Below are 26,420 nucleotides of genomic sequence, written 5' to 3'. Positions count from 1 at the left end.
CCATAACATTCATTTAAATGGTATTTCTTAAGGGGGAGGTAGTCAACACAAAAAGAAGGTCCCAGCTTTCCAGGCACTTATGTCTAAACTATAAGGAAAACCATATATATTAGGAGGAAAGTATAAAGACATCATATAAGGACATAATAATCGTATTTACTAAAGAAAAGCAAGAGTAATGGAAATTTCTCAGAAGGGGAGTTAATCAGGTAAACATTTTGCAAAGAATATGGAGCTGGCCTTTGAAACAGTGATAGGTGTTAAAGACTGAAAGTGTTCCAGGTCAGTGTGGGTGTTGAAGGAGGATGTAACTTTTTGCTGGTGTTCTTATGTATTTGAGAACAGTTCTCACTCAGGACATTGCAACTCAAAACAAAGCCCTAATAATAAGCAGCCAAAACCTTTACCAATGATTGGACTCCTGATTCCCTTGCAAGACTACTGAATTTCTTCCTAATTTCTATCATGCACATTTTTTATTCCCTTTCATAATTTTCCCATTTCTTTGAATCTCTGTCAAAGACTCTCATCTACTTTAGGGAACACAAATAGGTAAATCCCTCAACTACAACACATGTAGAAAGTAAAAATATTATAAAATATCCTATGGGATTTAAAAAAAAAAAAAGACCGGGAGATGCTGCCTTTAAACATACATGGTATACATTTTAATCTTTTTAAAAAAACGTCACTTGTAACAGATTTTTCATACTGTAACAGAAACTGGAATATTAAAGGATATTAACGGAGGGTTATTTTCAACTTGTCAAATGCCAAATAAGGAACCCCATGATCTTTTAAAAATCATAAGCAGGTAACAAATACGGGCTGTGATTTCCTTTCGTGGTTTTACTCTGGCAGGAATGGATTCCACCCTGATAATTCCTGTCTTACTGTCACATGGAGGAGAGGCTTTGTGAACCTCAAGGAGGCTGCCAGGTTTAGGACGGATGTAAGAACCAAAGTGTCAGAAATGAAAGAGTAAGACTTCACACAGTGTGTTGTCACTGACAGACTGATAGCCAGGTTCCTTCTCCACCTTTTCTTCCTCAAGGATAGCAGCTGCTTCCCGCAGATACACAAGCAGAACGACTCCAGTCCTTCTCTACCACGCTTAGCATCTGCAGATGCCCTGGGGCTATTTACAGCGTCGTCCCTATCCAGCAGAGGTAGGACCCTCGGGGAAGTTCTGGATGGATTCTCAGCAGGTCTGTCTCACAAACTATCTCCCAGCCCCACCCCACCGCCTGCTGCTTCCAAGGTCCTTTCTCTAGTCTGTCACATTATTCATCTCTCCCCAAGAGAAAATTTAAGAGTCAAAAACAACTCATACACTCAGTCTCTAGCCCCTTTTCTATTATAAAACAATTTGCCTTATGGATGCTTCTTTGCGGATGGCTCAGAAGTGGTTCCAAGGGCCCTGCGACCACTCGTGGATTGGCTGCCATGCTCTCCAGGTACCCTGACAAGCAGGGTGCAACAACACCTCTAGCCCCCGCTGCCTGCCCAAACTTTTGACTTCTTGGGAAGTCTCCTACTTTACCTTCCCAATTCCACCTTTGGGGCAAAACTAGACAGCGGCAAAAGGAGATCCTATAAATGAAATTGTAGATACAGCCACGTCTTAAGCACGGATCCCCAAGTTGCGAGACTAGATTCTGGGTTCAAGGTTTTCTGTATATCCACTTCAAGCACGCCTCCAGGACTGTGCCTTATGACCACATAAAAAGGCACAGAGTTGAAGCGCACAGATTTTTTTTTGGGGGGGGAGGGGAAACCCGACAACACAAATTTAAGGGGTGCAAAGGAGTTTCACTTTTTTCCCAGCCGATGATCTATATAGTTTTTTTTTTTTTTTTAAATAAAAGGAAACCGTCCATACTGGAATGTCTTAAGTAGGCAGAACTGTCCTGGTTTCTCTGCTCTTGCTCCGTGTTCTTCTGGTTTCCACTGGTCTGCGGGAACAGTGAAGAGACGTCTCACGATCAAATTCCACTGCCCTGCGGAAGGGGAGAGCTGCAGGGCACACTAAGGCAGGTGAAAGGACGACACAGGGACAGCCAGGTCTGCGGAGATCCGGCAAGGCTCCAAGAAGGGGCAGCCTGCAAAAGGAAAAGGTAACAAGAAAGGGCGTGGCTCAGCTGGAGCAATTGATGACTGTAGTCCCAGCTGCCCGGGCACGGCCCGTGGTTTCCTCCGTCACTGCGGGGTCGCCCCCCGCCCCCGTCATCAACCTGCGCCCCCATCCCCCCCCACGGCGAGGATGCACTCGGGACCCAGCCACGCAGCCTACCTCCGGCTCCTCACTGGCGCTGCACCGGGCGCCGCCCGCCCATCTACCTGTGCTGCGCCTGCGCCTCCCTCGCGCGCTCTCAAGGTCGGCGCCGCCCCCAGCCTCTACCCTCAGCACCCACGGAAGTGGCAGGAGAGGACGTCCTGCGTCTCCTCACCTCTGCGTGGCGTGGGGTCGCCGGCGTTCAGGAGAGAGGGGCGGGACTTCCTGTCCCGCGCGGGCCGAACTTCCGTCACAGCCGGAAAACTCTGTCCCTCGCGTTGTTTTAAGAGGCTCCGGGCGGCGGGGTGGGGAGGGAAGGTCCAGGACGGTCCCGGGGACTCCAGGACCTGTCCGCGGCGCCATGGTGAGTCTTCCTGTGAAGGCTGGAGGAACAGCAGTGGGGAGCAAGGGGCCAGGAGGTCAGTCCTGGGAAGGTGGCCCGTCGGGTGCCCAGCTGAGGATGGAGCGGGCTGGGGCGGTGGGCTGAGCCGCGGGGGCCGCCCCCCTCCCCCGCCCCGGGGCTCCTGGGCGCCCGAGGCAGCGGCAGCCGCCCCGCCCAGCCTTGGGGCCCGCCTGCGCTACGGAGTAGGCGGCCGAGGGTCCGTGGCCCATTCACTGCGTGCGGCGCGCGGCGCCAGGTGGTCCCGGAGTTGACCTTGCCGGGCTCCCCGGTCGCCGCCCCTCCCTCTTCCTTCGGCTGCTCGGCAGTAGCCGGGCACTTAAGATCTTAGAAATAAATCCCTTTAGCTTCTCCAGGTGGTCACAACGTATCCCTTCGTAGAGGGTCAGCACCTGTCACTCAAAGAGAGGGCCAAGTCGGCTTGCCTTGCACGCTCAGCCCATTGGAAATCGGGAAGGGTGTCCGTCTGTCCAATGAAAAATTCAGGCTTCATTCATAAGGAGAGATTTTTATTTGGTAAGGAATATCGCAAATGCTGGGGCAGATAGAAAGAATGCGCTAACCGTAAGATTCGCAAGGGTCTCGAAAGTTAAGCAAGAAAATGTGTGTGTGTGTGTGTGTGTTTTTTTTCCTCTCTCTTTAGGGAGGAGTTAAACAATCCTAGAAAGAGCCCAGGTGTGTGGGGAGGTGCGATGAAAGGGAAGTACCGGTTGACTAGTAGGTCAGAGATTGTGTTACCCTCTGTCCAGCCGGTTCTGAGGAGGGGCTGTGTTAAACTGACAGCTTCAAACCCAGGGCGGCCAAAGTTCAGGAACCTGGGGAAGGATGATCTCAACCAGAATTTGAGTAACAGATATTTTGTTCCAGTTAATTTACGGGGACATGCCATTCAGCCGGTCACTGATGAAACAGAGAATGGGAAGTTGCGGGCTTTGTCCTTGACCTTGTCATAGGTAAACAAGTGGGACGTCTTTGAGTTTTTCCCTAAGTCCTATGGGGGCTGGTGGTTCATTGCAGTAAGCCCCTTTCCAGAACACAAAAGGGGGTGGGAGGCATTTCTTAAAACCTTTGCTGTTTTCCAAGATCACAGGGGTCTGGTAAAGTTCAACATGGTCAATTATTTGACTATATAAGAGATTTCAGGTTCTCATCCGGAGGGCAGTCTGTCTTGGAATTTAGTCTCAGTGCACCATGCTTTTCCAGGACCAAATGTTGACATTGTTCAGCTGTTGTGTTTGATGTTGGACTTCTCAATGACTTTGAGAAACTTAACTGTGAAAGGAAAGAGCTTAAAAATGTGGTTTCTGGTGCAGTCTACCAGCTAATGTAACCTATGACACTTTTGGGCACTGGGTGGGTGTTTAACCTCAGTGAATAATAACACTCTGTATTCATTAAGAGGTTCCCCCCCCCCTTTTGTATCAGTGGAGACAAAGATAGGGAATAGGAGAATGAGAAGGAGCCAAAGAGGTAGCCTCTCTACCTCTACTTCCCCACCACCCTAATTTTACATAAAGGAAGAATCTGAGGACTAGAAATAAGCATCAGTTTACCCAAGGTAATAATAGTTTGGCATAGCCTGGACTAAAACTCAGATCTCCACTTAAATTTAAGCTCAATTTTGGACTTCTTGCTCTGAAAAGTTAAATAAAAAATACAATAACAATCCTTAAATTTAAAATAGCCACAAAGAAGCTGAATGTGAATTTATTCCCAGTATTCTGTAAGAGGAAGACTCAAAACTTGTAATTTTGTTTTAGGTTAAGGTAAACTCATGCGATTTCTCAAAATGTCACTTAGGAGAATGTCACCAACTACCAGCCAGGTAGTTGAATCTGTTCTGGTATTGCTTACATTTCTGTGTTAATTTACTTTACTTTAGTGTTTCCGATCATGAAATTGATGTCTGTAAAGGCAAGTTTGGTCAAAGTGTTTGGAATATATCAAAAGATGGGGTTTAGCCATTAAATGAAGTGAGGGGTTGAATTTATTTTGATTACAGGTTGGTTAAATTAAGGACTTTTGCATTGCTTGGACCTAATGATGTGCAAAGCACATAGTACTTGAACTCAGAAGACCCACATTCTGTCCATTATTAGTGATAGGATTTGGCAAAATCACTTACCTTAGGAAAGGGTTCCAGTTTCCTCCTAGATAAGAAAAGTACGGCTTGATGAAGATGAAAACACCATCTAACTCTCACATTTCTGATTCTATGACTTTAGGACCTTTTTCAGAATAGGTATATGTTTCTGATGAAATAAAATTTAGTCTCCACCTTTTTTCTTTATCTTTTTGATTTTTCAAGTTTCATTTGTTTTATCTTTTTTTTTTTTTTTTTTTTTAAATACATCATGTAGAAATCTTTGGGATCTTTGTCCATATGTTTGGGGAAGTATTTCACTACTGTCTGAAGTACTACTTCAGAATGGAAAACAAGGTCTTGAGACTTCTATATTATTTACTTATTTTAAAGATTTTAAAGATTCTTAAAACTAGCTTATTCTCTGGACTTTGGTCCATTTTTTATTTTTTTATTTTATTTTTTTTAATTTTTATTTATTTATTTATTTATGATAGTCACAGAGAGAGAAAGAGAGAGAGGCAGAGACACAGGCAGAGGGAGAAGCAGGCTCCATGCACCGGCAGCCCGATGTGGGATTCGATCCCGGGTCTCCAGGATCCCTCCCTGGGCCAAAGGCAGGCGCCAAACCGCTGCGCCACCCAGGGATCCCTGGTCCACTTTTTAAATAGTTTAGTTCTTTCATTTGTTCTAGAGTAAAAACGTAAAGCAAATTTAGTTGATTTTAGAAAATCAGAAGATAGTTGAAAGTGTTTATTTCTAAGAGAGAATTTTTTTATTTTCTTAATATTGTGCCCATGTTACTAAATCAAGCATGAACACAACTTGCTGCAAAGACACTTTGAAGAAATAAACTTGTCTTTCTACTCCTTATGTACCACCTGCCCTTGAGTTACAGGGAAAAAATTGTTGAAGTTCTGGTAAAATATACATTCTCTTGGTTTTGATTGATATGATTATACATTTTGTTTTACTCAGCATTTAAAAATCATGCTCTTATCTCAAAAGTATTATTCAGTCAATCATTATTTGTTAAGCACTGTATCAGCTGTATCTGTATTCTTGGCAACAGGGATATAACTTTTTTTTTTAAGATTTTATTTATTTATTCATGAGAGAGACAGAGAGAGAGGGGCAGAGACATAGGCAGAGAGAGAAACGGACTCCATGCAGGGAGCCTGACGTGGGGCTTGATCCCCGGACTCTAGGATCACGCCCTGGGCTTAAGGCAGGCGCTTAACAAGCCTCTGAGCCACCCAGGCATCCCATAACTGTTTATTAAACAGAGATAGTCTTGCCTTTGTGCAGTTTATGTTTTACTGGGAGATTCTGGTGATAATCAAATGAGACATAATATATGTTAATGTTACATGACAAATGTAACAAAGATAAAGTAGGGTAAGGGATAGAAAATTATTAGTGTAGTTATTTTAGATAGGGCATTCAGGGAAAGCCTCAAGAAGAGGTGACATTGGAACAAATTTGACTATGTATTTAGCATATATGCCTGGTACCTATGAGTACGTATTTATGAACAATACCCTAAAAATATACTGTAATAGGCACAAAGTTCATATTGTCTGTAGTTATATTATTCTTTCAATAAAGATAATATTAACCTTTTTTCCAAATAGTAAACAGGAAAGTTTTTTTTAAATAAACCTCTATAATAGTAGATAATATTTTATTTAATAGATTGATTTATGCTACCTTTACTTTTAAAAAGGTTTATTCATTCGAGAGAAGGAGAGAGAGAGAATCTCAAGCAGACTCCACACTGAGTGTGGAGTTCGACAGAGGGCTCAGTCTCAGGACCCTGAGATTGACCTGAGCCAAAATCAAAGTCTGATGCTTAACCAGCTGAGCCACCCAGGTGCTGCTCTGCCACCTATTTTTAGTCTTTTAAGTTACTATAGTTCTTGAAAGACACAATTCATTTACTCAAAATATCCTTATTTTACATTCATGTCTTTCAGTTACTTAAAAGACTTAGTAATGCCATCGTTAAAGTAGATTTAAATATCTTGTGTTTTGCCCATAAAGAAAAGATTTAGAAAAACCTGAAATCATTTCAGCTTTTGATACTTTGATATTGAGACTCAGGATCTTAATGTCTGATTATAAGGCTTTATTTTTTAAAAATCTCTAGGTAGTATGAAAAAACAATCTGCTCATCTACACGTATTTTTAAAAATGACTGGAGAAAGTCCAGTACATATATGGCATGGAAAATGTGCTTGAACTAGAACTAGATGACCTCTATAGTTTGGTTCAAGGTTCTGTGATTCTGAATATGTGAAACTGAATATCATTTGTTTACTTGAATGCACATTGACGGGATAAGGAGGGTATAGTCAATTTGGAGTTCAAGAAGAGTTTCACAAAGGATTGATTGGATTAAGTCTTTTAAGGGTAAGTGGAAGAATGTTAGGTAGATAAATTGAATTTTACTTTTCATCAATAACACTAATTAGTGACAATTATTTAGGTGTTAATATTTACCTACTCATATTAATTCATTTAAATCTTCGGGAAGAGTTTAATCTTGAATTTTTTTTTATCTCTACTTTTTTACCTACTTCTTTTAAAAACCTCTGTCCTACAGGTGTAGAAATGGAGGCACTGCAAAATTGGAGTAACTCTTCCAAAATCGTACAGCTAGTGGCAGTGGAATTTGACTTTAACCCAGGTGGTTTGGCCATCGTACTGTTGTGCCAGTCTTACCATTTATATTTGATAGGTTTTAACTTATGAGAGTATTAATTTCTAAAATGTTTCCCTATAGAAATAATATGCTGTTATATTTCTAGAAAACCTTTCCCAACCTAGTTAATAACTAATATTACCTCTCATGTAGTATTAGAGAAATTGTTACAGACCTACATAGCACCAATGTTTAGCCTAATTTAGGTGCTAAACACATTGGACACTACTGCAGTCAGTCATAAGGGTTCAGTCCTTCATATTCCCTTCACCTTAACTGCATTCAGTAAAGGCATTCCTCAAACAGAATTTATTTCCGTCGTGCCTGGGAATGGGCTTCTGGATCAGGTGAGGAGTAATTAGAGAACTGGTGATGAATTTGAATTTATCATCATTGTAAGGAGAGTGTCACACTTGTTGCAAGCCTGTCTCATTGTTAGCCCATTTCTTTTTCTGAGGGCTCTAAGGATTGACTTGCTCCTTTTCCTTTCACTTGAACTACCTGTTGTTTCCAACTAGAACTTAGAATTTTCCCCGTTGCGAAAAAGAATATATTGTAGGCTACCCTCCCATATGTTCACACATCATAAAGGTTTTTGCTGCTAGGAGAGTTTTATTTTTAAAGATTTTATTTATTTATTCGAGAGAGAGAGAGAGAGAGAGAGAGAGAGAGAGACAGGCAGAGGGAGAAGCAGGCTCCATGCAGGGAGCCCGGTGTGGAACTCCATCCTGGGACTCCAGTATCACGCCCTGGGCCGAAAGGCAGACATTGAACTGCTGAGCCGCTCAGGTGTCCCATAGGAGAGTTTTAAAAATCACTTTCCTGTGTTACTTCCAGCTGACCATAAACTCTTTATCATAAAGATCTTTTAGGGAAAAAAGTAGAAGCTCTAGATGATATGATAAGACTTTGCAATAAATTCTTTGAAGTAGAGAGGTTTGGATTGTGAAGAAAATGTGAGATGGAAAATTCTAAGGGACATTGGAGAGCGAAAGGGAGACTTTTCTCCACCGGAAATTATGAAGAAGGAACGGCAACAAGCTGTTCTGCTGTGTATTATAAATACATGATTATAGACTACCATCAGTTGATGTTACAAATAAGGCACTCTAAGGCTATGCAAGGCTAGGGCTGCTTTTTTTTTTTTTTTTTTTTACAATAAACAATACTTTTATCTTTGTGATAAGTAGAAGCCTTTTGAAATACTAATCTGATTGCTTATTTTTTTAATGTAGTCATCTATGTGTGCCCTTTACATACTGCTTAGCTAATTTTCATTATCTTTTACCTTTTGTTTGCCAATGTTTGCCCAAATATAATGATCTACTTAGAAAAGCAGTGCCACACTTTACTGCCTTTTTTTCCTGAAAGAAAAAGTCACATTGGAGGACTTTGCTCCATCATAACTCCATTAAGTTAAATGTTTATTAAATATTTTTATTATTCCACTTTTAAAGTATAAATGATTGAGTAAATATGTTTCTTTATGGTTTATGAACCTATGTATTCAAGTATGAGTGCTTATGACTAGAATCATTTGTTTCTGAATACAGTCATTCTCAAAAGAAAAGCCATGACTTTTTCCTGAAAGATTTTGCTTTTATTAATAGTTAAATTATATTTAAATTCATGCTTACTATCTCTCTCCACCTTTTCCCTATTAGATTAATTAACATTAGAACAGGGAGGCCTCACTATCATTTGTTACTAGACAGCTTAGTTGGTTGGGTAGGGCAGATGCTAAGTAGAATTAGAATTAGTTGCAAACTAAATGTGTTTTCTAATCAGGAGGGACAGACAAGACAACTTGGGTAACATTCATTATAATGTTAAGTCATAATTATAATCGAAACATTAGCTCTTTAAGAGTAACAGTCTTTCCCAACTTGATTTTAACTGTTATTTATTGAGTGCTTATCCTTGGTTTTGATAGAAAGCTTCTCACTCAGAAGTATTTAAGGTCATCATAGTTCTCCTGATAGTCACTGAAAGAAAATTGCAGGCCACAAAAAAACAAATCATTTAATAAAAGAATTGGCCAAATATCCAGATAAAGTTAAAAAACAAAACAAAATAAAGCTGTAGAACTATTGATATTCACAGATCTCTTTAGAGAAATTCCTACACACCAGTATTGAGGGGGAGAATGCTGGGCAGTGGGCTAGGTGTACTCCACATCAATTTGTAGCTCTGGTTTACTTGTAGGTCTTCTATAAATTTTAGCTCATTTAATCCGTATGAAGAAAGAATAATCATTCCTATCAGCAGTAAATGCACCTCACAGGCTTTAAAGGTGATTTAGAAATGTATATTTACTAAATATATGAATGCCAACAATCCATTGTATATTAATTAAAATATTGCAGTCATCAACAATAAGATCTTGGAAGATTTTGGCGATCCTTTGCCTATTCTTGTCATTTTGTAGATAAGGAATAAGTCCCAGAGGGCTTGTCTGACTGCTACTAATGACAAAATGACTTTGATTTTCTTTTTTTTTATGTTTAATTATTCATTATATTAAAATATTTACAATAAGTGCATCTTTCTACTAGTTAAATTTTCTTGACTTTTGTATATGGCTTAAAATTTAGAGTTAAGCTGAAGTTTTTATTTTAAATTTATTTGATGAATCTTGTACTTACCAAAGTTGTTACTTCTAGTTTGTTTAAAAGAAAGTATTTCTAACACGTATCTATTGTATTAAATTGAGAGGATTATCTTGTACAAATAGATAAACCTCTTTCTCTGAGATACAGTATATTGTCTGTTGATCTTAAAGTGAATAATTTTCTTTATGCTAAAGTTCAGTGCTTGGCATATAGTAGGAACTTGAAGATAGAGAAAGACCCTGGGCAAATTAATGCTTTATCCTTTTATTTCATCTAAAGGGTAATATTCATCATATATTGAAAGCCTGCCATGTTAGGTACTTTCTGGGAAGTGGGTTTAGGGCTGTAGAAGTGAGAAGAATACAGTATCAGTGGGGCAGAGACCCTTAAATTGTTGGTCATGGTTGAGCATGCTAAGTTTTTTAACAAGGAAAGTTTTATAAGGGAAAATGTTGAGGAATGGATAGGAGTTGGTCTGAAGTAGATGATTTATAAATGTCAAATATAAATTTATTAGTTTTGACTACAAATATATCCCTACATATTATTTCCTGTAATGTCAAAAACGCAGCTAAGGAAGAGTACCAGAATAGTGATGCCTTCTTCCATTGAACCTTTTGTTACTTATCAATACTATAATGAAACATTTATGCATGTCTTAGAGGTGAAGTGACTTATTAACATCTTTAAAAATATTTCATTCTTCATCAATATTTTAATTACTGGCTGGTATTACTTTTATATGAGATACTGCATAATTTACTCAACCTACTGTAACCAGAAAATCATCTTTTAAAATAAAAAAACGTTAATTTCAACACTAATATATTGAAACGGTAATTAATTATATTTAATTAAAGTGCCCTCTATTCTTGTTAAAAAATGTTCTTATCCTGTTTGTTGTTTGTCTTCCACTTTGCCTTATCAACTTATAGCAAGGAAAATGTCTTAAGTTTATTTTTAAATTCAGTCAAATTCCAAGGAATGGTTTTATATCATCATCTTAAGCAGGAAGTCTGGAGCTTTTATTTTTGAATATAGTTAGGTTAAATTCATTCATTTTTCCAATGTTGTAGGTCTAATTAAGATATTTAGGATGGGGATCCCTGGGTGACGGAGCGGATCCTGGAGACCTGGGATCGAATCCCACATCGGGCTCCTGGTGCATGGAGCCTGCTTCTCCCTCTGCCTATGTCTCTGCCTCTCTCTCTCTCTCTCTCTCTCTGTGACTATCATAAATAAATAAAAATAAAAAAAAAAGATATTTAGGATGTACCAAGACATTTTATTGAGGGTTTTTGATTTTTGACCTTAAACTTCATTAACTTTTTTATTTTGAGTTGGAAAATAGCAAAAATTTCTGTTTGTACTTTTTACTTTAAGGAATTAAAAACATATTCTGTGCTCTGAAATGTGATGCTGCGAACCAAACACATTCTGTAAGCAGTTAAACTTGAAAACCTATGTGCTTGAATTCAAATTAGGGCTGTTGATAATTGTATTTTACTGTTTTCTTTCTCTCATTTTACCTTCTCATTTATATAATTCTTTTGGTAGTATTATTTTGAAGTATATGAAATTGCTGTTTTCTGGGTCAAACCAGTTAAATATCTGTGATTTCATATAATTCAGTTAATGAATTTATATTAAATCAATGGGTGATCTTATTTAGCTGGTTTTCTATCAAAACCTTTTGTTATTTTCATTTTATTTATTTAGCAAAGTTTTCCTATTCTTATTTCCAGACCTGTTTATTGTCTGTAAGGGTTGGAGCTTTGTTGCAAAACCAGAAAAAGGCCAGGGTAGTAGACCACATAACCCTAAGATTCTCCTTACCTGTTCATGATTGTTTTATGCTGCTTTTACCTGCTTTGGCATTATATGGAAGAACTTCTCATATTAAATCTCCATTAAATCTAGATAGCCCACAATCCTATTAAAGACCCTACTAGAAGTAATCATTTTTAAAAAAATCTATCTGGGATCCATCAGTCATTCACATGTATAAGTTTATCAGACCTTCTTCTGAGTTTCTAGACCTCTTCTCAGTCATATTGCCAAGATCCTGGCCTTGGCATGGTTATGAAGATACATTTTTTTTCTATTTATTAAAAAATATGGATTTGGAAATTTAATAAGGAATTGCTCTTTCCAATCAAATCATTTCATATGATTTGTCAGCCTGCTCCTTCAAATTCTCTAAAAAACAGCTTTCACCATGTCATCATGATGCTCTTCTAGGATGTTCTTTTCTGTATATTTTACTTTTTTTTTTAATAAATTAATTTTTATTGGTGTTCAATTTACCAACATACAGAATAACACCAGTGCTCATCCCGTCAAGTGTCCCCCTCAGTGCCCGTCACCCATTCACCCCCACCCCCCGCCCTCCTCCCTTTCCACCACCCCTAGTTCGTTTCCCAGAGTTAGGAGTCATTATGTTCTGTGTCCCTTTCTGATATTTCCCACACATTTCTTCTCCCTTCCCTTATATTCCCTTTCACTATTATTCATATTCCCCAAATGAATGAGAACATACACTGTTTGTCCTTCTCCGATTGACTTACTTCACTCAGCATAATACCCTCCAGTTCCATCCACGTTGAAGCAAATGGTGGGTATTTGTCGTTTCTAATGCCTGAGTAATACATTTTAAAATATATTTTTATATGTCGGTCATTCTAGTGTCCATCAGATTTTCCTCTTATTGCTCATTTTCTATAAAGAATAATTGTGTCCATTATTTCCATCTTTACATAATCACTTCAGTTTTATCCCTATCAGCTGATGCTACTGTCCTTGCAGAGATACTTTTTTTTTGCAGAGATAATTCTTAATCTTTTGCCTAATTCCCTTTTTTTTCCTCTAAAAATCTTTTTGATTTTGGTTTTGCTTTTTTTTTCTTTTTAAGTAAGCTCTGCACAACATGGGACCTGAACTCACAAGTGAGTGTGTGCAGGAGTTGCACACTCCACTGACTGAGCCAGCCAGACTCCTGGTTTTTGCTCTTGTTTTTTGAAGCAGTTTTAGTTTAGGTTCTTATGGTGTTGGTTGGACTATTTCAGAGGACTTCTAATTTACCTCTTTGCTTCCAATTACTTTTAACTTTTTAATTTTTCCCCACAGTGGCAGTTACCTTTCTAAAATATATTTGATTTGGTTCATTCTAGTCTTAAGATCTTGGACTCTGAGTACCTGTGTGCAATCCATATCAAAGTCTACAGCTTGTGAAATTGCTCATAATTTTGGATCATGCCATTTACTTCTTAGTATCTAAACTTTTTTTTCCCTTTTTTCTGTAAGAATGGCATACTTCTTTAACCTTGTAAGATTAGGTCAGATGTCACCTCTGAACCAATGTTTCCTAGTTCTCCCATTTAGATTTAATCACTGCCTCTTTTGGAGTGTTCCCAAAGCACTCGCATTGACCTCTACCATACCTTATCACATATAATTTGTAGATGGAAGTTAGGAGTGGTTAACACTTTAAGAGTTTGATTAAATTACATGATGCAAGATATGAGTTGTTCCCTCACCTTGAACTTAGATACGGATTGGTTCTAAGACATAAGGTAGATTAGATTATAGCCAAAGCAGTGATATTTACATATCAAAAGATAGAATAATTTTTAGATAGATTTTTGTCTAAGGAAATAATGTGCCAATTGGAATGCAGTTTTATCAGTTGAAATTCTAGAAGTTCAAATAGCCAAAATTGAACATATTTATCCAGAACTATATACCATTGAGAGTGTTTTATTTTATACTCCAGGTATTCTCTGTATTTCTTCAAACTTTAGCACTGCCTGCATAAGCCATCCCTCAGTGCTACCTTTTGCTCTAAATCACTACTCACCTTGGGGTACCTGGGTAGCTCAGTTGGGTTGAGTGTCTGACTCTTGATTTTTGGCTCAGGTCATGATCTCAGGGTAATGGAATTGGGGTTTCAAGCTCAGCTCAGAGTCTGCTTGGAATTCTTTCTCCATCCCCTCTGCCCCTTTACCTGCTTGTGCTCTAAGTAAATAAATAAAATCTTAAAAAATAAAAATAAATTACTACTCACCGGGCAGCCTACTTAAAAGTTGACCTCCAAAGGATCATTAAGACAGTAATTGAATATACCCTTAGTGAACTTGAATGTCTGATCCACTTGATAGTTTTATGTTTCACTGTAAATTAGTTGATAAAACTTTTACAACTTCATTATTGTTTTTCATGTAGATAGTACCACCAAAGCATGTTTTCTTTGTGTTCTGAAAAACTGAGAATGTAGCTGAGTTGCTGTCCTTAGGAAACCTGCCTAAGATTTGTTAGTCCACTTCAGTTTCCTTCAGTCTACAGATTTTGAGATATTCCTCATTTTTATTCTACATTTGTTTTCTTTCATGTTCAGTCACACTCAGTTAATCTGACTGGTTTCCTTCTGACATACTCTTATCTTTTTTCCCCGCTTAGTCTCAACTGCTTCTACCTTAGTCTTAGGTGTTCTCTTTAGTTGATTAATATATTGCTATATCTCATTTTTCTTATGTTACTTGGATTATTTCATCCTTGTACCACTGTCTACTGAAAAGTTTTTCAACACCTCAGCTAAATGTGTCCTCTTGGTTATAATGATTCAACAGTGTAAAATTTTGTCTTCATCTTATTTCTCACAAGTCTTTGACATATGATACTAAAGTTTGCTTTGATTGAGCTAGGATTTTCACTGTCTCATGGTTACTCTATGTTCTCATTTGTCATGTAGCCTGGAATGCCCTTCATCTCTGATTTCAGTTTCCATGTTAGGTTTTGTCTACTCCGTGAAACTTTCATATCCGGTTTTTTTCTATTTCTGTTTCTACATTTCTATAATGTTTGTTCATCATGCCATGCAACTTTATGCTGCAATATTGCCGTAGTATATTTGTTGTTACCTAATGATAATCTTGGATTTTAAGTTCTGATAAGACTGATTCATTGGTAGTAATGCCCTTCATTCAGTCGTTCAACAAATATCAAGACCCATATTATGTGCCTTGAACTATTCTAAATGTCATTGTGTCATTTGGGATATAACAGTCATTGAAATGCAAAATTCCTTTGCCAAGTTCCTGATAACAGCCAGCAAGATATTGGGTGTATGTTAGCTTGTTTTTGTTTTGTTTTTTTTTTTTTTTTTTAGACAGCTTGTACTTGTAAATTAAGTTTTTGTTTGCTTTTCTTATATGTAGATGTAAATAATTCTATAGTGAAATGATTTGGACTTAACATGATTTTTAGCATTGTTTGAGTGAGATCCTAACTCATTTGTCACATGACATATAGTGATAATATAGTTCTTATCACCAAAGTAAGGGACACTATATGTATAGTACTGCTACTATCTTTCGTACAGTTCTTCCTCTCAAACCTGAGCTTAGCTGTCTTGGTGCTGCTGGGTGATCCGTCATCTATTCTTTGCATGTTATTCAGAGTGATTTTTCTTAAATACTGCTCGAATGGTACTACTTTTCATAGTTTTCCCATAGCTTTCGGGTTAAATTCTAAACCCGTTTCATTTTGAAGCAGGTATCACTGATGGTCACCAGACTGAGCCATTGGGTCTTGACTTAGGCTTTATCTTCCAAAGTGTCCTTTCACAGCTTTTCATCCTTAATCTTTTTTTTTCTCTCTCATTTTGCTGTGTTTTCAAAATCTTCTGCCTGTCTTCTCATCACTTTGTATTGTGATGGTCCATTTACTTTCCTAGCTCCCTGACTGCTCATTGGTGACAGGGACTGTGTTATTTCTCCCTATTGCATGTGAGCGATCTAATGATCATCAGCACATGTATTTTGTTGGTTGCTCATTAAATATTAATCAAATGCACTGAATTGATTTAGTGGAAAAAGTATTAGGTTGGAAATTACGGGTTTGGGTTTTGGATAAGTCTATAACTTTGATCTTTGTTGTTTGAACCCTGATTTCCTCGTTTATAAATTATTCAGAGATGGTTTAAGTGCTCAAAGTGTGAATTCTAAGTTTTATATAAATTTAGATTGAAATAAAATGTATACTTTTAAATTATTTGAACATCGTTAAGAAGTCTATCTCAACATGTCTAGTTATCACTAAAACATGTAAACATTCAAGAGACAAAAACCAGGAAGGTCATTGGGTAATGTGGGAATTCGATTGGATGAGGGGCCACCAAATGTGGACTGTCCACAGTGGATGGTGGCTGGCAGCACAAGAGCAATGGGTGGGACAGCAGAGCAGAGACTGTCTGCTGTGGTGAGGGGCCACATTTATAGGGTGGAGTAAGGAAGTAGGAGACAAAGGGAATTTTCCCCATTTTTGGTAATCTTAGGAACTGTACTTGGCTGTAATTGGTCAGTTAAGGCTTGTGGTTATTTTGAGGTGGGTTGCTTGATGAGCCTTTTTGCATTCAGCTCATGGTCACTATGGGCCCTTTTGCCTTACTGTGGTTTCCATTGCTCAAGCCTGTTGCCTAAAAGCATCCTCTACAGGTAATAATATCCTTTTTCCTTTTTCTCCCTTCTAACTTCTTCAGGGAGATTATACTTGAAATGCTTTGGGGTGGTCTGAGTCCCAAGTATATATGCAAATATGGCTTCTAATGGTGATCAGCCTGTGCTGTGTGTCAGCTAGAGGGCTAGTTTAATGAAACAACAAAATATCAACTCCACTGAGTCTGACACAGAATTCCAAGTTCGAATTTAAAATTGTAGCACTTTGGGACTCTTGGGTGGTTCAGTGGTTGAGCGCTTGCCTTCGGCCCAGGGCATGATCCTGGGGTCCTGGGATCAAGTCCCACATCAGATTCCTTGGGTGGAGCCTGCTTCTCCCTCTGCCTGTGTCTCTGCCTCTCTATCTCTCATGAATAAAATCTTTTAAAAAATTGTAGCATTTATATTTAAATTTTAGGAGTTTTATTTTCAATATTGACAAGATAAAATGTTAGTATCTGATATATTTTATTTCTTGGAGGATTGTTTAATCTTCCTTGGCAAGAACTTTTTTTAACCTACCCAGAAATAATTACTGACAAAGATCGAAAGGATTATTCTTCTAGAGACTTAAAGGCAAATAACTTTGTCTTGCTCTTCATGGCCTCAGGTTAATAGATATGTAAAGGTTGAAACCTAAGTTGCCCTAGTGTTTCACCCTTCTTGGGTGCTTATGAGCTATTTCATAAATGACTTTTCCCAGTTCTAGTTATCAAGAGAATCAGGGCCTAGGGGCAATGAATCTAGACAGAAATGATCTCTTTGGTCAAGTTATTGTTTTGATATATTAATAAAAGCATTAAAGCTACTTGGGTCAGTGATCCATATGGTTGTGTTTGAGTCTTCAACCATAATGGGCTTTGTAGCCTCACTACACCTCTGCCCAGTTAAAAAGCTTTCTATTGTGAAATATATGGTTGTTCATGGTTAAATTTATTTAATCATTCTCTTTAATTAAAAATGAGAAATGTCCAGGAAATTTTATTTTTAAGTTAAACAGTTCAAAAATTCTGCTTTTGTATAAAAGTAGACATATATAGATGCTAAGTTGGGCAGTGAAGATAGGTTATTAGAATGGTTTGTTTTAAAGTTTCAAATTGTTGTGTCTCAACAAATTGAATACTTTTTATATTTTAATATGTTAAACCCTGCAATGTATGTTGTAATTGCATACTAGTAATATCTCAAAAGTCGATCTAAATTTAGTGTTTGTAGTTTATTAAATAGGTAATATATAATTCTGTAAAATGATTGCCATTTTGAAAGTCTGTTCCATGGACTCTTTTCTCAATATGTATAAAAAGGGAAAACTTTGGTGAAATGGTTGCCACATTATTCTACCTCTCCAAAAGATTAGATACATTCTTGGAAAGACTTATTGACTTCTATTAGAGTTCTGTCAGAAGAGTTGCATAATAATGTGTTTAGCACAGTGTGTAGGTGAGGTTTTGAGAAAATATTTCCAACTTTGTTTAAAAAGGTGGAAGTGGCATAATAAAGGAATAGTGTGAGATTACAGTTTTGCTTTGACCATTGTTTAGTCAGACATTAACCACTACATTGAGATTGGTGTTTGCCTTTCTTGGGGTTGTTCTCATTCATTCCTCCTTTGCCTCCATACTCGATAAGCCTCTGAATTTTGCAATAAGATCTTCAGAATGCTTTTCTCTCCTGAGTACCAAGGATATCACTGTAATTTAAAGCTTCCTTATTTCTGGTCTGAGTCATTGCAGACACCTAATTGATATTCCTAATTTTAATCAATCCAGTTTGCTGATTTTTGTTTTTTGCCTTCACGTGGTTTACATCTTTAGTATTGTCTATCAGTGATATCCTGCTTAGTGATTTGGAATAAGAGGAGAGAGTTAAGCAAAATATCTTCCCCACTTCATCACATTTATTAGATATGACTAAGATACGACTTCTGCTATTTAGGAGCTTACACTCTAATAAATTGGTATATATGTTTGTGAAAGATTGTACTAGATGACCTTGAAGATTCTGTGACACTATCACTTACTGCTTTAAAGACTAGTTTGAGATTCACTTTGTCCACAAAACTTTCCCTGCCTAAAAACTTATCTTCTGCTTTTAAGTCTATAATCTCAAATAGACCAACCTTCTGACATACTTGCTAATATATTTCTTGGCCTTGTTCTGCCTGAAAGAGTTCTTTGTAATGGCATTCATTGTATGGAGATTGCAGAACTTCTATCACAAACCACACAGAAAATAGGATAGTAAATTCAAGTGATAGGAAATGTGAAAGTAGAAAGGTAAAAATGTAACCTCTTTGATGTTAGGTGAATATAAAAGTGGTCTGAACCTTAACCCAATTGGTAGAATTTAAGGCACTAAAATATCCACAGTAAAACCAGAGTTGAGGCAGGTTTCAAAAGCATTTTAAAAGCAGTCCTGTTTAAGAGCCATTTTTACTTCCTTTTTTTGGAGATCTGTCATATTTTTTCCTCTTTTTTTAATTAGGCATTTGGTCTTTTAGTACAGTAGTTACCCCCTCACCGCCCTCCCCTTCCCTGGCATCTGTGGTTTCACTTTCCATGGTTTCAGTTACCCATGGTCAACCATGGTCTGGGAGCAGATGATTCTCCTTCTGATATATTATCAGAAGGTCAGTAGTAACCCCATAGTATGTCACAATGCCTTTGACATTCACCTCACTTCATCCAATCGCATAGGCATTTTGTCATTCCACATCATCACAACGATGTTTGTAATATAGTAAGATATCTTGTGGGAGAGAGACACTACATTCATGTAACATTTCTAATTCTATTTTGTTGTTGACAACTGTTCATCTCTAACTGAACCAGAGTTATAAATTAAATTTTATTGTAGGTATGTATGTACAGGAAAAACATTGTATATATAAGATTTGATACTGTCCAAGGTTTCAGACCTTCACAGGGGGTCTTGGAACGTAGCTCCCACAGCATAGGGGATGGGTGGGAGGGCGAAGGGGGACTACTGTAGTTGATTTATAAGAACTCTATTTGTAATATAAGGAAATTATCCCTTTGTGATGTGAGTTACAAATACCCTTTCCCAATTAGTCATTTGACATTATTTATATTGTCCTCTATTACAGAAATTTGATTTTTTTTAAATTAAGTTTATTTTTTAGGGTAGTTTTAGATTCACAGCAAAATTAATAGGAAGTACAGAGCATTCCTGTATACCCTTTTCTTGTACATGTTCAATCCCCCGTCCTCCCCCTATTATCACCAGTTCACTCTACAGTAGTACATTTGTTGCAGAGATGAACAATCAGTTGAACAGTTTGTTACAAAGAAATTTAATTTTTTCAACTTATTTTTTGGTCTTTTATCAAGTAGACTTGGTATTTTTTGTAAAGCTTCTCTGTTTTTAAAATTTAGAAAGTTTATAGAAGTAATATTTTTAAAAGGCTAACTTAATAGAATAACAGTGATAATAACAACAAATACTACTAATACATATTGAGCTTACTCTGTATCAGGTGTAATTCCTAACTATGTTATTAGGTTGAATTAGTAGCTTTATTTTATAGGAGATATAATAGAAATACAAAATGTTTAAATAACTTGTGCAAAGTCATGGAACTAGTTGATGGCTGATTCTGTCCTAGGCAGTTTGGGTCTAGAATCCATGCTTGTAAGCCTGTACGCTATACTGCTTCTTTTTAATCACACTTTACATTTTTTCTGTTTTGTTTTGTTTTGTTTTTGGTATATTAGGTTTGAGGTAGGAATTCAACTTATTTTTGGACTGCTTGGATAGAGGGAGGAGCTAGCAAAGAGAAGTATGAAGAATTGATCATCATGGTGTGAGTAAAGTAAGGCATGTGGTAGAGCTTGTGGGATACTGCTGTGATTTAAGATAAGGAAAGATAATTTGGCAAGATGAAATGATCTTGGTGGTAGATGTTTCCGTGGAATGGGCTGAAGCAGAAGTCAGATGGGTACAGTGTGAGAGTATAAGAACATAGAAATAGTGAAAAAGTTGCTATGAATATGAAGGAGGAGGGCTGTAGAATGAGGGAAAATTGTTATATTTCAGAAGGATGAGAGACCTTTACAGATGCTACAATGCTGGTAGGAAGGATTCAGATACAGAAGACATTAAAGAAGATATAGTAAATAAGGTAGTAGTTGAGGCTTTTAAAAAACAAAGAAGAGGTTGGGCTCTGAAGCACAGATGCGGTGATTTGTATAGAAGATGCTTCGTTATTTCTAGATGATATTAGGAAAAGATGGGTGCAGATAGACATGATTGCAAGCTTGTTGGTAGCAAGTGAGAGTTCCCATTTGATGGTGGTTCTTTTCTTTTTTTGAAGATTTTATTTTTATTTATTTGAGAGAGTGAGAGAGCCAGAAAAAGCACAAGCAAGGGGAGGGACAGAGGGCGAGGGAGAAGCAGGCTCCTGGCTAAGCAGGGAGCCTGACATGGGGCTTGATATGGGGCTTGATCCCAGGACTGTGGAATCATGACCTGAGCCAAAGATAGATGCTTAACTGACTGAGCCACCCAGGCGTGCCCTTTTATTTTTTTTAAAGATTGATTTATTTATTTTGGGGGGGAGGGGCAGAGGGAGAGAGAATTTCAGGCCAACTCCCTGCAGAGCAGGGAGCCTGATGTGGGGCTCTGTCTCACAACCCTGAAATCATGACCTGGACTGAAATCAAGAGTCAGGCACTTAACCAACTGAGTCACCTGGGCGCCCTAATGGTGTTTATTTTCTTTATGAAGTAGAAGATGTCCTCTACTGAGTGGAAAGTTAGAAGTTTGAGGGAGGTTGGAGGTGTGAGGAGATGGAAGAAGGTTTTGAATTAGTTATCATAGAGAACAGGGAAGGATTAATGAGAGTAAAATAACGTTTTTGGTCATTATTGAAGGCCTGTCCACTGGAAGTTGGTGATGACATCATGAATTAATTTTTTTTTCTAGTGACTTTCAGGCCAGTTCTGTTATCACAGTTTTAATATAGTTAATGCTCTTTAATCATTCACTTAATCATTTAATTATCAGTACCACCTTAGAAGTAAAAGCTAGGGCATACTCCTTTAAAGCTTGCCAAACTAGTATTTTAAGTGTATTGAATAGAGTAGTAAGTTTGGAGAAGGATGAAGAAATTGCTACTTTTCACTTCATTTTGATATCCTTAAATAATGGAGAAAGTTTCTTGGGAATTGATTTTAAATGTGCATGCTAACTCATTTAACTTTTATTAACATGGCTGTTACCCTTGGGTAATTTGTAGAGGATTATGAGATGAGATTAAATGTTTTAAGCTTAAACATGTGGTCTTGAATGCTTAAATGCCAGAATAATATGTATTTTAATAGTAAACTCATCTTTTTTAAGGTATAATTTTCAGAATGCATAGAAAATTTTCCACAGTGTCCTCAAATCTATATTCATTCATTGTTAAACTTGTTTGTTTGTTTTATACAGGGTGTGATAGGTATACAGCTGGTTGTTACCATGGTGATGGCCAGTGTCATGCAGAAGATTATACCTCACTATTCTCTTGCTCGATGGCTACTCTGTAATGGCAGGTAAGGCAAAGATAGGCTAATTGTGTCTGGCACTTACAAACCTCTATTTAGTTCAAATCTCTAGTTAATTGACTTCCCAGAAGTTAAGCATGAATTTCTGTTTTCTAAAAACATAACAAAAGAAGGTTATAAGAAAAATCTAGTTTCCTTATTTTTCTTACTTGAGATATTAGTAGTTTATTTTTTTAGTATAAAGGTAATTGGATCATGGTCAAGAATTCGGTCCTCCCCCTTTCCTGTCACCTTTTATCCATGGCCAATGAAAATACCAAATAACTTTACTATAGTTACCTTCTTAAAAGATTGTTTAACAAGGGGATGAGATTTTTTCTATTGTTGGAAAAAATGACTGAGAGTATATGTCTCATTATTGGTGACTCAGTTGAGAGTTTATTATGAGAATTAGGGGTTCTTTGTTTTCCTGCAAAGAATTTTAAACTTCAACTTGAGAAGGAGGGGGCAAAGTTATTTTGTAAGATTTTAATTTTGTCTACTGCACTGTAAGCTTACAACTATTCCCAGTCCTTCCACAAAGGAGCTAGGTTTTCTTGTTGATATTTGTACAATAAAATAATAAAATTGAAGGTAAAGAAGTTGAATATAGGGTATATGAGACAAATGCAGGAAGATTGCATAAAAAATAAATGCCAAAATCCTGTGCAATTATGAAAGGTAAGTTATAGATTTGGTATCATGACTAAAGTTTTACTCTAATTGTTCATCTCCAGTGAATAACCAAATTCTGTTTACTGATTTGTAGGTCCATTTTCTTTTGTTTAAAACTTTTGGAGTCAGAAAACAATGGATAGCTCTTATCCTCCTAATGATTTCATACACTGAAAGACAAATAATAAGTCTTTATTATTAGTTGAAGGCTATTCTATCCATAAAGCTTAAATTTCCTTTAGAATTTATTTTCTAGTTAAATATTCTTCTCTATGCTTCATGCTTTTTTCATATCATTTAAATATAGAAAAATATTATGACTGCTTAAAATTTGATCACTGATATACAACACATAGACACATATATGGAATATGTGAGAGAACAGCTATTTAAAAACATGTTTTATTAGCAAAGTAAATAATGACTATAAAGTTTTAGTGAAGTTGAAAACCTCTATCAGTTATTTTTAAGAAAAATCAGTCATTTGCAACTAGTGTTTAACTGTATAGTCTTATGCCCTATATAGTCTTGTTTACTTTTTTGCTTATCAAAACCCTTTTCCATAGATCATGAAAGGATAAAAACCAGCTGGGCAAATTATCATACATTCTAAAAAAATGGAATCTGAAATTAATGAACTAGATTAAAAAATATGTTGAGGTAGCTTGTTTTCTACCGAGAATTCCATATTTATAGACTCTTAATGGTGAGTCTCCAGTGAGACTTTCAGATCTCTTTTAGGCTCTAAAGATCTTGGCAGTCTTGTTTCATTTTAGGTTACAAGCAATTTCCATGTTCTTACATAATATGCTTTCTATTGTTTCTATCAAACTTACATTCACCAGTAAAAACTAAAACTTCAGGGATTGAAAGCCTAATTCTTTCCTCTTTGTTAATATTGGAATTATGTATTATAATTAATCTTTACTTTTTTGACAAGACTGTTTCATAAATATACTACTAATTTGAGGGGGGAGTTCAGCCTTTAAAAGTAAACATGAAGTTGATAATATTTTGTGATCCTGATTGCTTTTGTAAACAGATAAACTTTAGTGTTAATTAATGCTGCCTCTAATTCCAAATCAGATTCCAAGGATAGCAATCTGAATTTTCTAGTAATAGTTACTTTTCTGCTATAAATCATTTAATTTCCTCTGTTATATTTTGTTTTGTGTTTTTAAATTCATCAATTTCCTTTCTGTTATATTTTGTTTTGTGTCTTTCTTTAATGTTAATCCTGAAGTTTTTAGGTCATGAAGTCAGTGCTTAATTTTGTTGCCCAACAGTTGAATAGGATCGTTGATTTTATTCTCTTGGGATAATTATTATTTTATCATCCTTTTATGATATGAAATTATGATATGAAGTTAACTATTCTGATATTGATAAAATGTAAGATGTCTTCTAAATTGCTCACGTAAAAATATTGATCAGAAATGACGTTTATATTTTAAACCATATGATGCTTTTTAGTTTAAAAAAGAGAAAGATCTGAGGGGCATTCTTTATCATCTGTAAAATGTTTAAAGGAATTTAAGAGGAGAGGCTCATGGTTTGGGAGTGACTACTGAATAGAACAATTCAAGTGAATATATGTGTAGATACCATGATAGATTAGAAGAGAGACTTGTTTTTAGGTTCTGCATCTATCGTTCTAATATTTGTTCCCCTAATATCATATCTTCATATTGTAAATAAATATCCATACTTTTCTTAAAAGTTATGGCTTGTCTTTTTGTATCATATAAATTAATTTATGTCCATATTTCTCATCAGTCTGTGTCTTTTGGAATGGAAGGTTTAAAGTGCCATCAGATTTTATTATGTTTATTATAATAAGTAAGCCTGCCATTTACTTAAGTCATACCTTGAAGGAATAAACAGTTTTGCTTTTAAATTAGCAGCCGTTTTATTTTTTTACTTTTTATTTTTAAAAAAAGATTTTATTTATTTATTCATGAGACACCCAGAGACGCAGAGAGGTAGGCAGAGGGAGAAGCAGGATGCATACAGGGAGCCTGATGTGAGACTCGATCCCAGGACCCAAGGATCACGTCCTGGGTCGAAGGCAGGCACTTAACCGCTGAGCCACCCAGGCGTCCCAGCAGCCTTTTTAATATAAAAAAAATTAACTAGTTTTCTAGATCTTGTTAAACAACATGTATTGCTGTTAGTGTTGTAGATCTCTAGTTTAACAGAAAAACCCACTAAAGTCGTTAGCCTGGTCGTTTTTTTTTTTTTTTTAAAGATTTATTTATTTATTTATTTATTTATTTATTTATTTATTTATTTATTTATTTATTTTATGATACACACACACAGAGAGAGAGAGAGAGAGAGAGAGAGAGAGGCAGAGACACAGGCAGAGAGAGAAGCAGGCTCCATGCCGGGAGCCCGATGCGGGACTCGATCCCCAGACTCCACAACCGTGCCCTGGACCAAAGGCAGGCACCAAACCGCTGAGCCACCCAGGGATCCCCAGTTAGCCTGGTTTAATTCCATTAATATCGCCTTTACAATGTTATAAAACTTAATCCTGATAAAAAATTTTATTTCTGTTATCCCATTTGGATGTGTATACATTATGAACTAGGTAGAGAAAAGGTGTGTTTGGGGTATGTCATGGCCCCAGAAATCTCAGTGTCTAAACTTAGTTTCTTAATCCATTACCTCAGGAAGGAATCAGGGTCTGATGGGAGAATCAGGAAGGGATTGGGCAGGTCTCCAGGTAGATTCTTCACAAAATGATATTTTAAGGATTAAGCTGACTTTCAAGTGGTAACTTAGGGAGTCTATGCTTCTTCTGATTTGTTGGGTGTCTTGTTCCTCCTCCTACCTTGGAATCTTCTGTTACAGATGCTGAGCCATTTGGCAACTGAAGGAAGTAGGCTATGTATCTTTTAGGTGATTCAAGGTTGCCAGGCTTAGAAATAGTTGTATCAGCTCTGTCCACATTCCTTAGGTTGGGGCCCTGTGAGTTCAGACCAAAGTGCATGGGAACCTGGGAATGTGTTGTGTTTCATTGTACCAAGGAAGTAAAAGCAAGATTGATTGAGTATCAGGTCCTTTTCTGCTGTAGGTGATGTGTTTACACGTGAGAAAACAGGTTTTAACTTTACTCATATTCACAGGCTGAAAAATGAAACCGATCTAGGCTTTTTATCCTAGAGTTTAGTTCAGAGCATAGTATTTATTTTATGTATGGCTGCTTATCAACTACAGACGTTGTCCTGGAATTGACACACTTGAACAGAGTTTGGAATTTGATGGTGGTGAGCTTTTCTATGATTACTATGGCTTCTGTTGGCAGTATACAGAATAATCTATTTTAGATTTTTTTCTACTTATTTTATGCTAGTGGTACTTAGCCTCATATAAACTATCTTTCAGGTTATATATTGTTAGTGTGTGATTTCTTTTCACTTACTGTATTCTTCTGGCTTTTCTATGACTACATGGCCATCTTTTATTCTGAATTAAAAGACAACCTCAGCATTGATTTTGATTACCACAAACATGCTAAGTGTGAAGTAGAGTTTAAGAAGTATCATCTATTGTTCAAATTATACCTCGCATGTCACTATTTGAAATTAAATTTATTCCACATTATTAAATTATAAATATTTTGTATTCC

At 36.8% G+C, this 26,420-nt stretch overlaps 1 protein-coding gene and 1 long non-coding RNA gene across 6 annotated transcripts in view; one reads left to right on the top strand and one right to left on the bottom strand.

Moving 5' to 3' along the window:
- Window positions 1-641: 641 nt before the first annotated feature.
- Window positions 642-2,433, bottom strand: LOC129501651 (uncharacterized). Its single transcript, XR_008662775.1, has 2 exons — window positions 2,294-2,433; window positions 642-2,102 (listed from the first exon to the last, which is right to left on the bottom strand). It is a non-coding gene; the product is annotated as an uncharacterized LOC129501651 (long non-coding RNA).
- A 108-nt stretch (window positions 2,434-2,541) lies between these two features.
- TMEM161B (transmembrane protein 161B) overlaps window positions 2,542-26,420 on the top strand; it is a 69,647-nt gene continuing 45,768 nt past the window's right edge. The window contains exons 1-3 of one of the 5 annotated variants that reach the window (XM_055312826.1): window positions 2,542-2,639; window positions 20,300-20,388; window positions 22,017-22,120. In XM_055312826.1, the coding sequence (XP_055168801.1) occupies window positions 22,047-22,120 (74 nt within the window). In that variant the 5' untranslated portion in view covers window positions 2,542-2,639; window positions 20,300-20,388; window positions 22,017-22,046. Of the gene's footprint in view, window positions 2,695-20,299; window positions 20,398-22,016; window positions 22,121-26,420 lie in introns of all 5 variants that reach the window. The other 4 variants (XM_055312825.1, XM_055312823.1, XM_055312824.1 and 1 more) reach the window with 4 other exon arrangements.

This window comes from Nyctereutes procyonoides, unplaced genomic scaffold (genome assembly GCF_905146905.1).
Source record: "Nyctereutes procyonoides isolate TBG_1078 unplaced genomic scaffold, NYPRO_anot_genome, whole genome shotgun sequence".
In the NCBI taxonomy this organism is placed as follows: domain Eukaryota; kingdom Metazoa; phylum Chordata; class Mammalia; order Carnivora; family Canidae; genus Nyctereutes; species Nyctereutes procyonoides.
The sequence above is the reverse complement of the archived record's forward strand: the minus strand, read 5'-3'. Positions and strand labels throughout refer to the sequence as shown.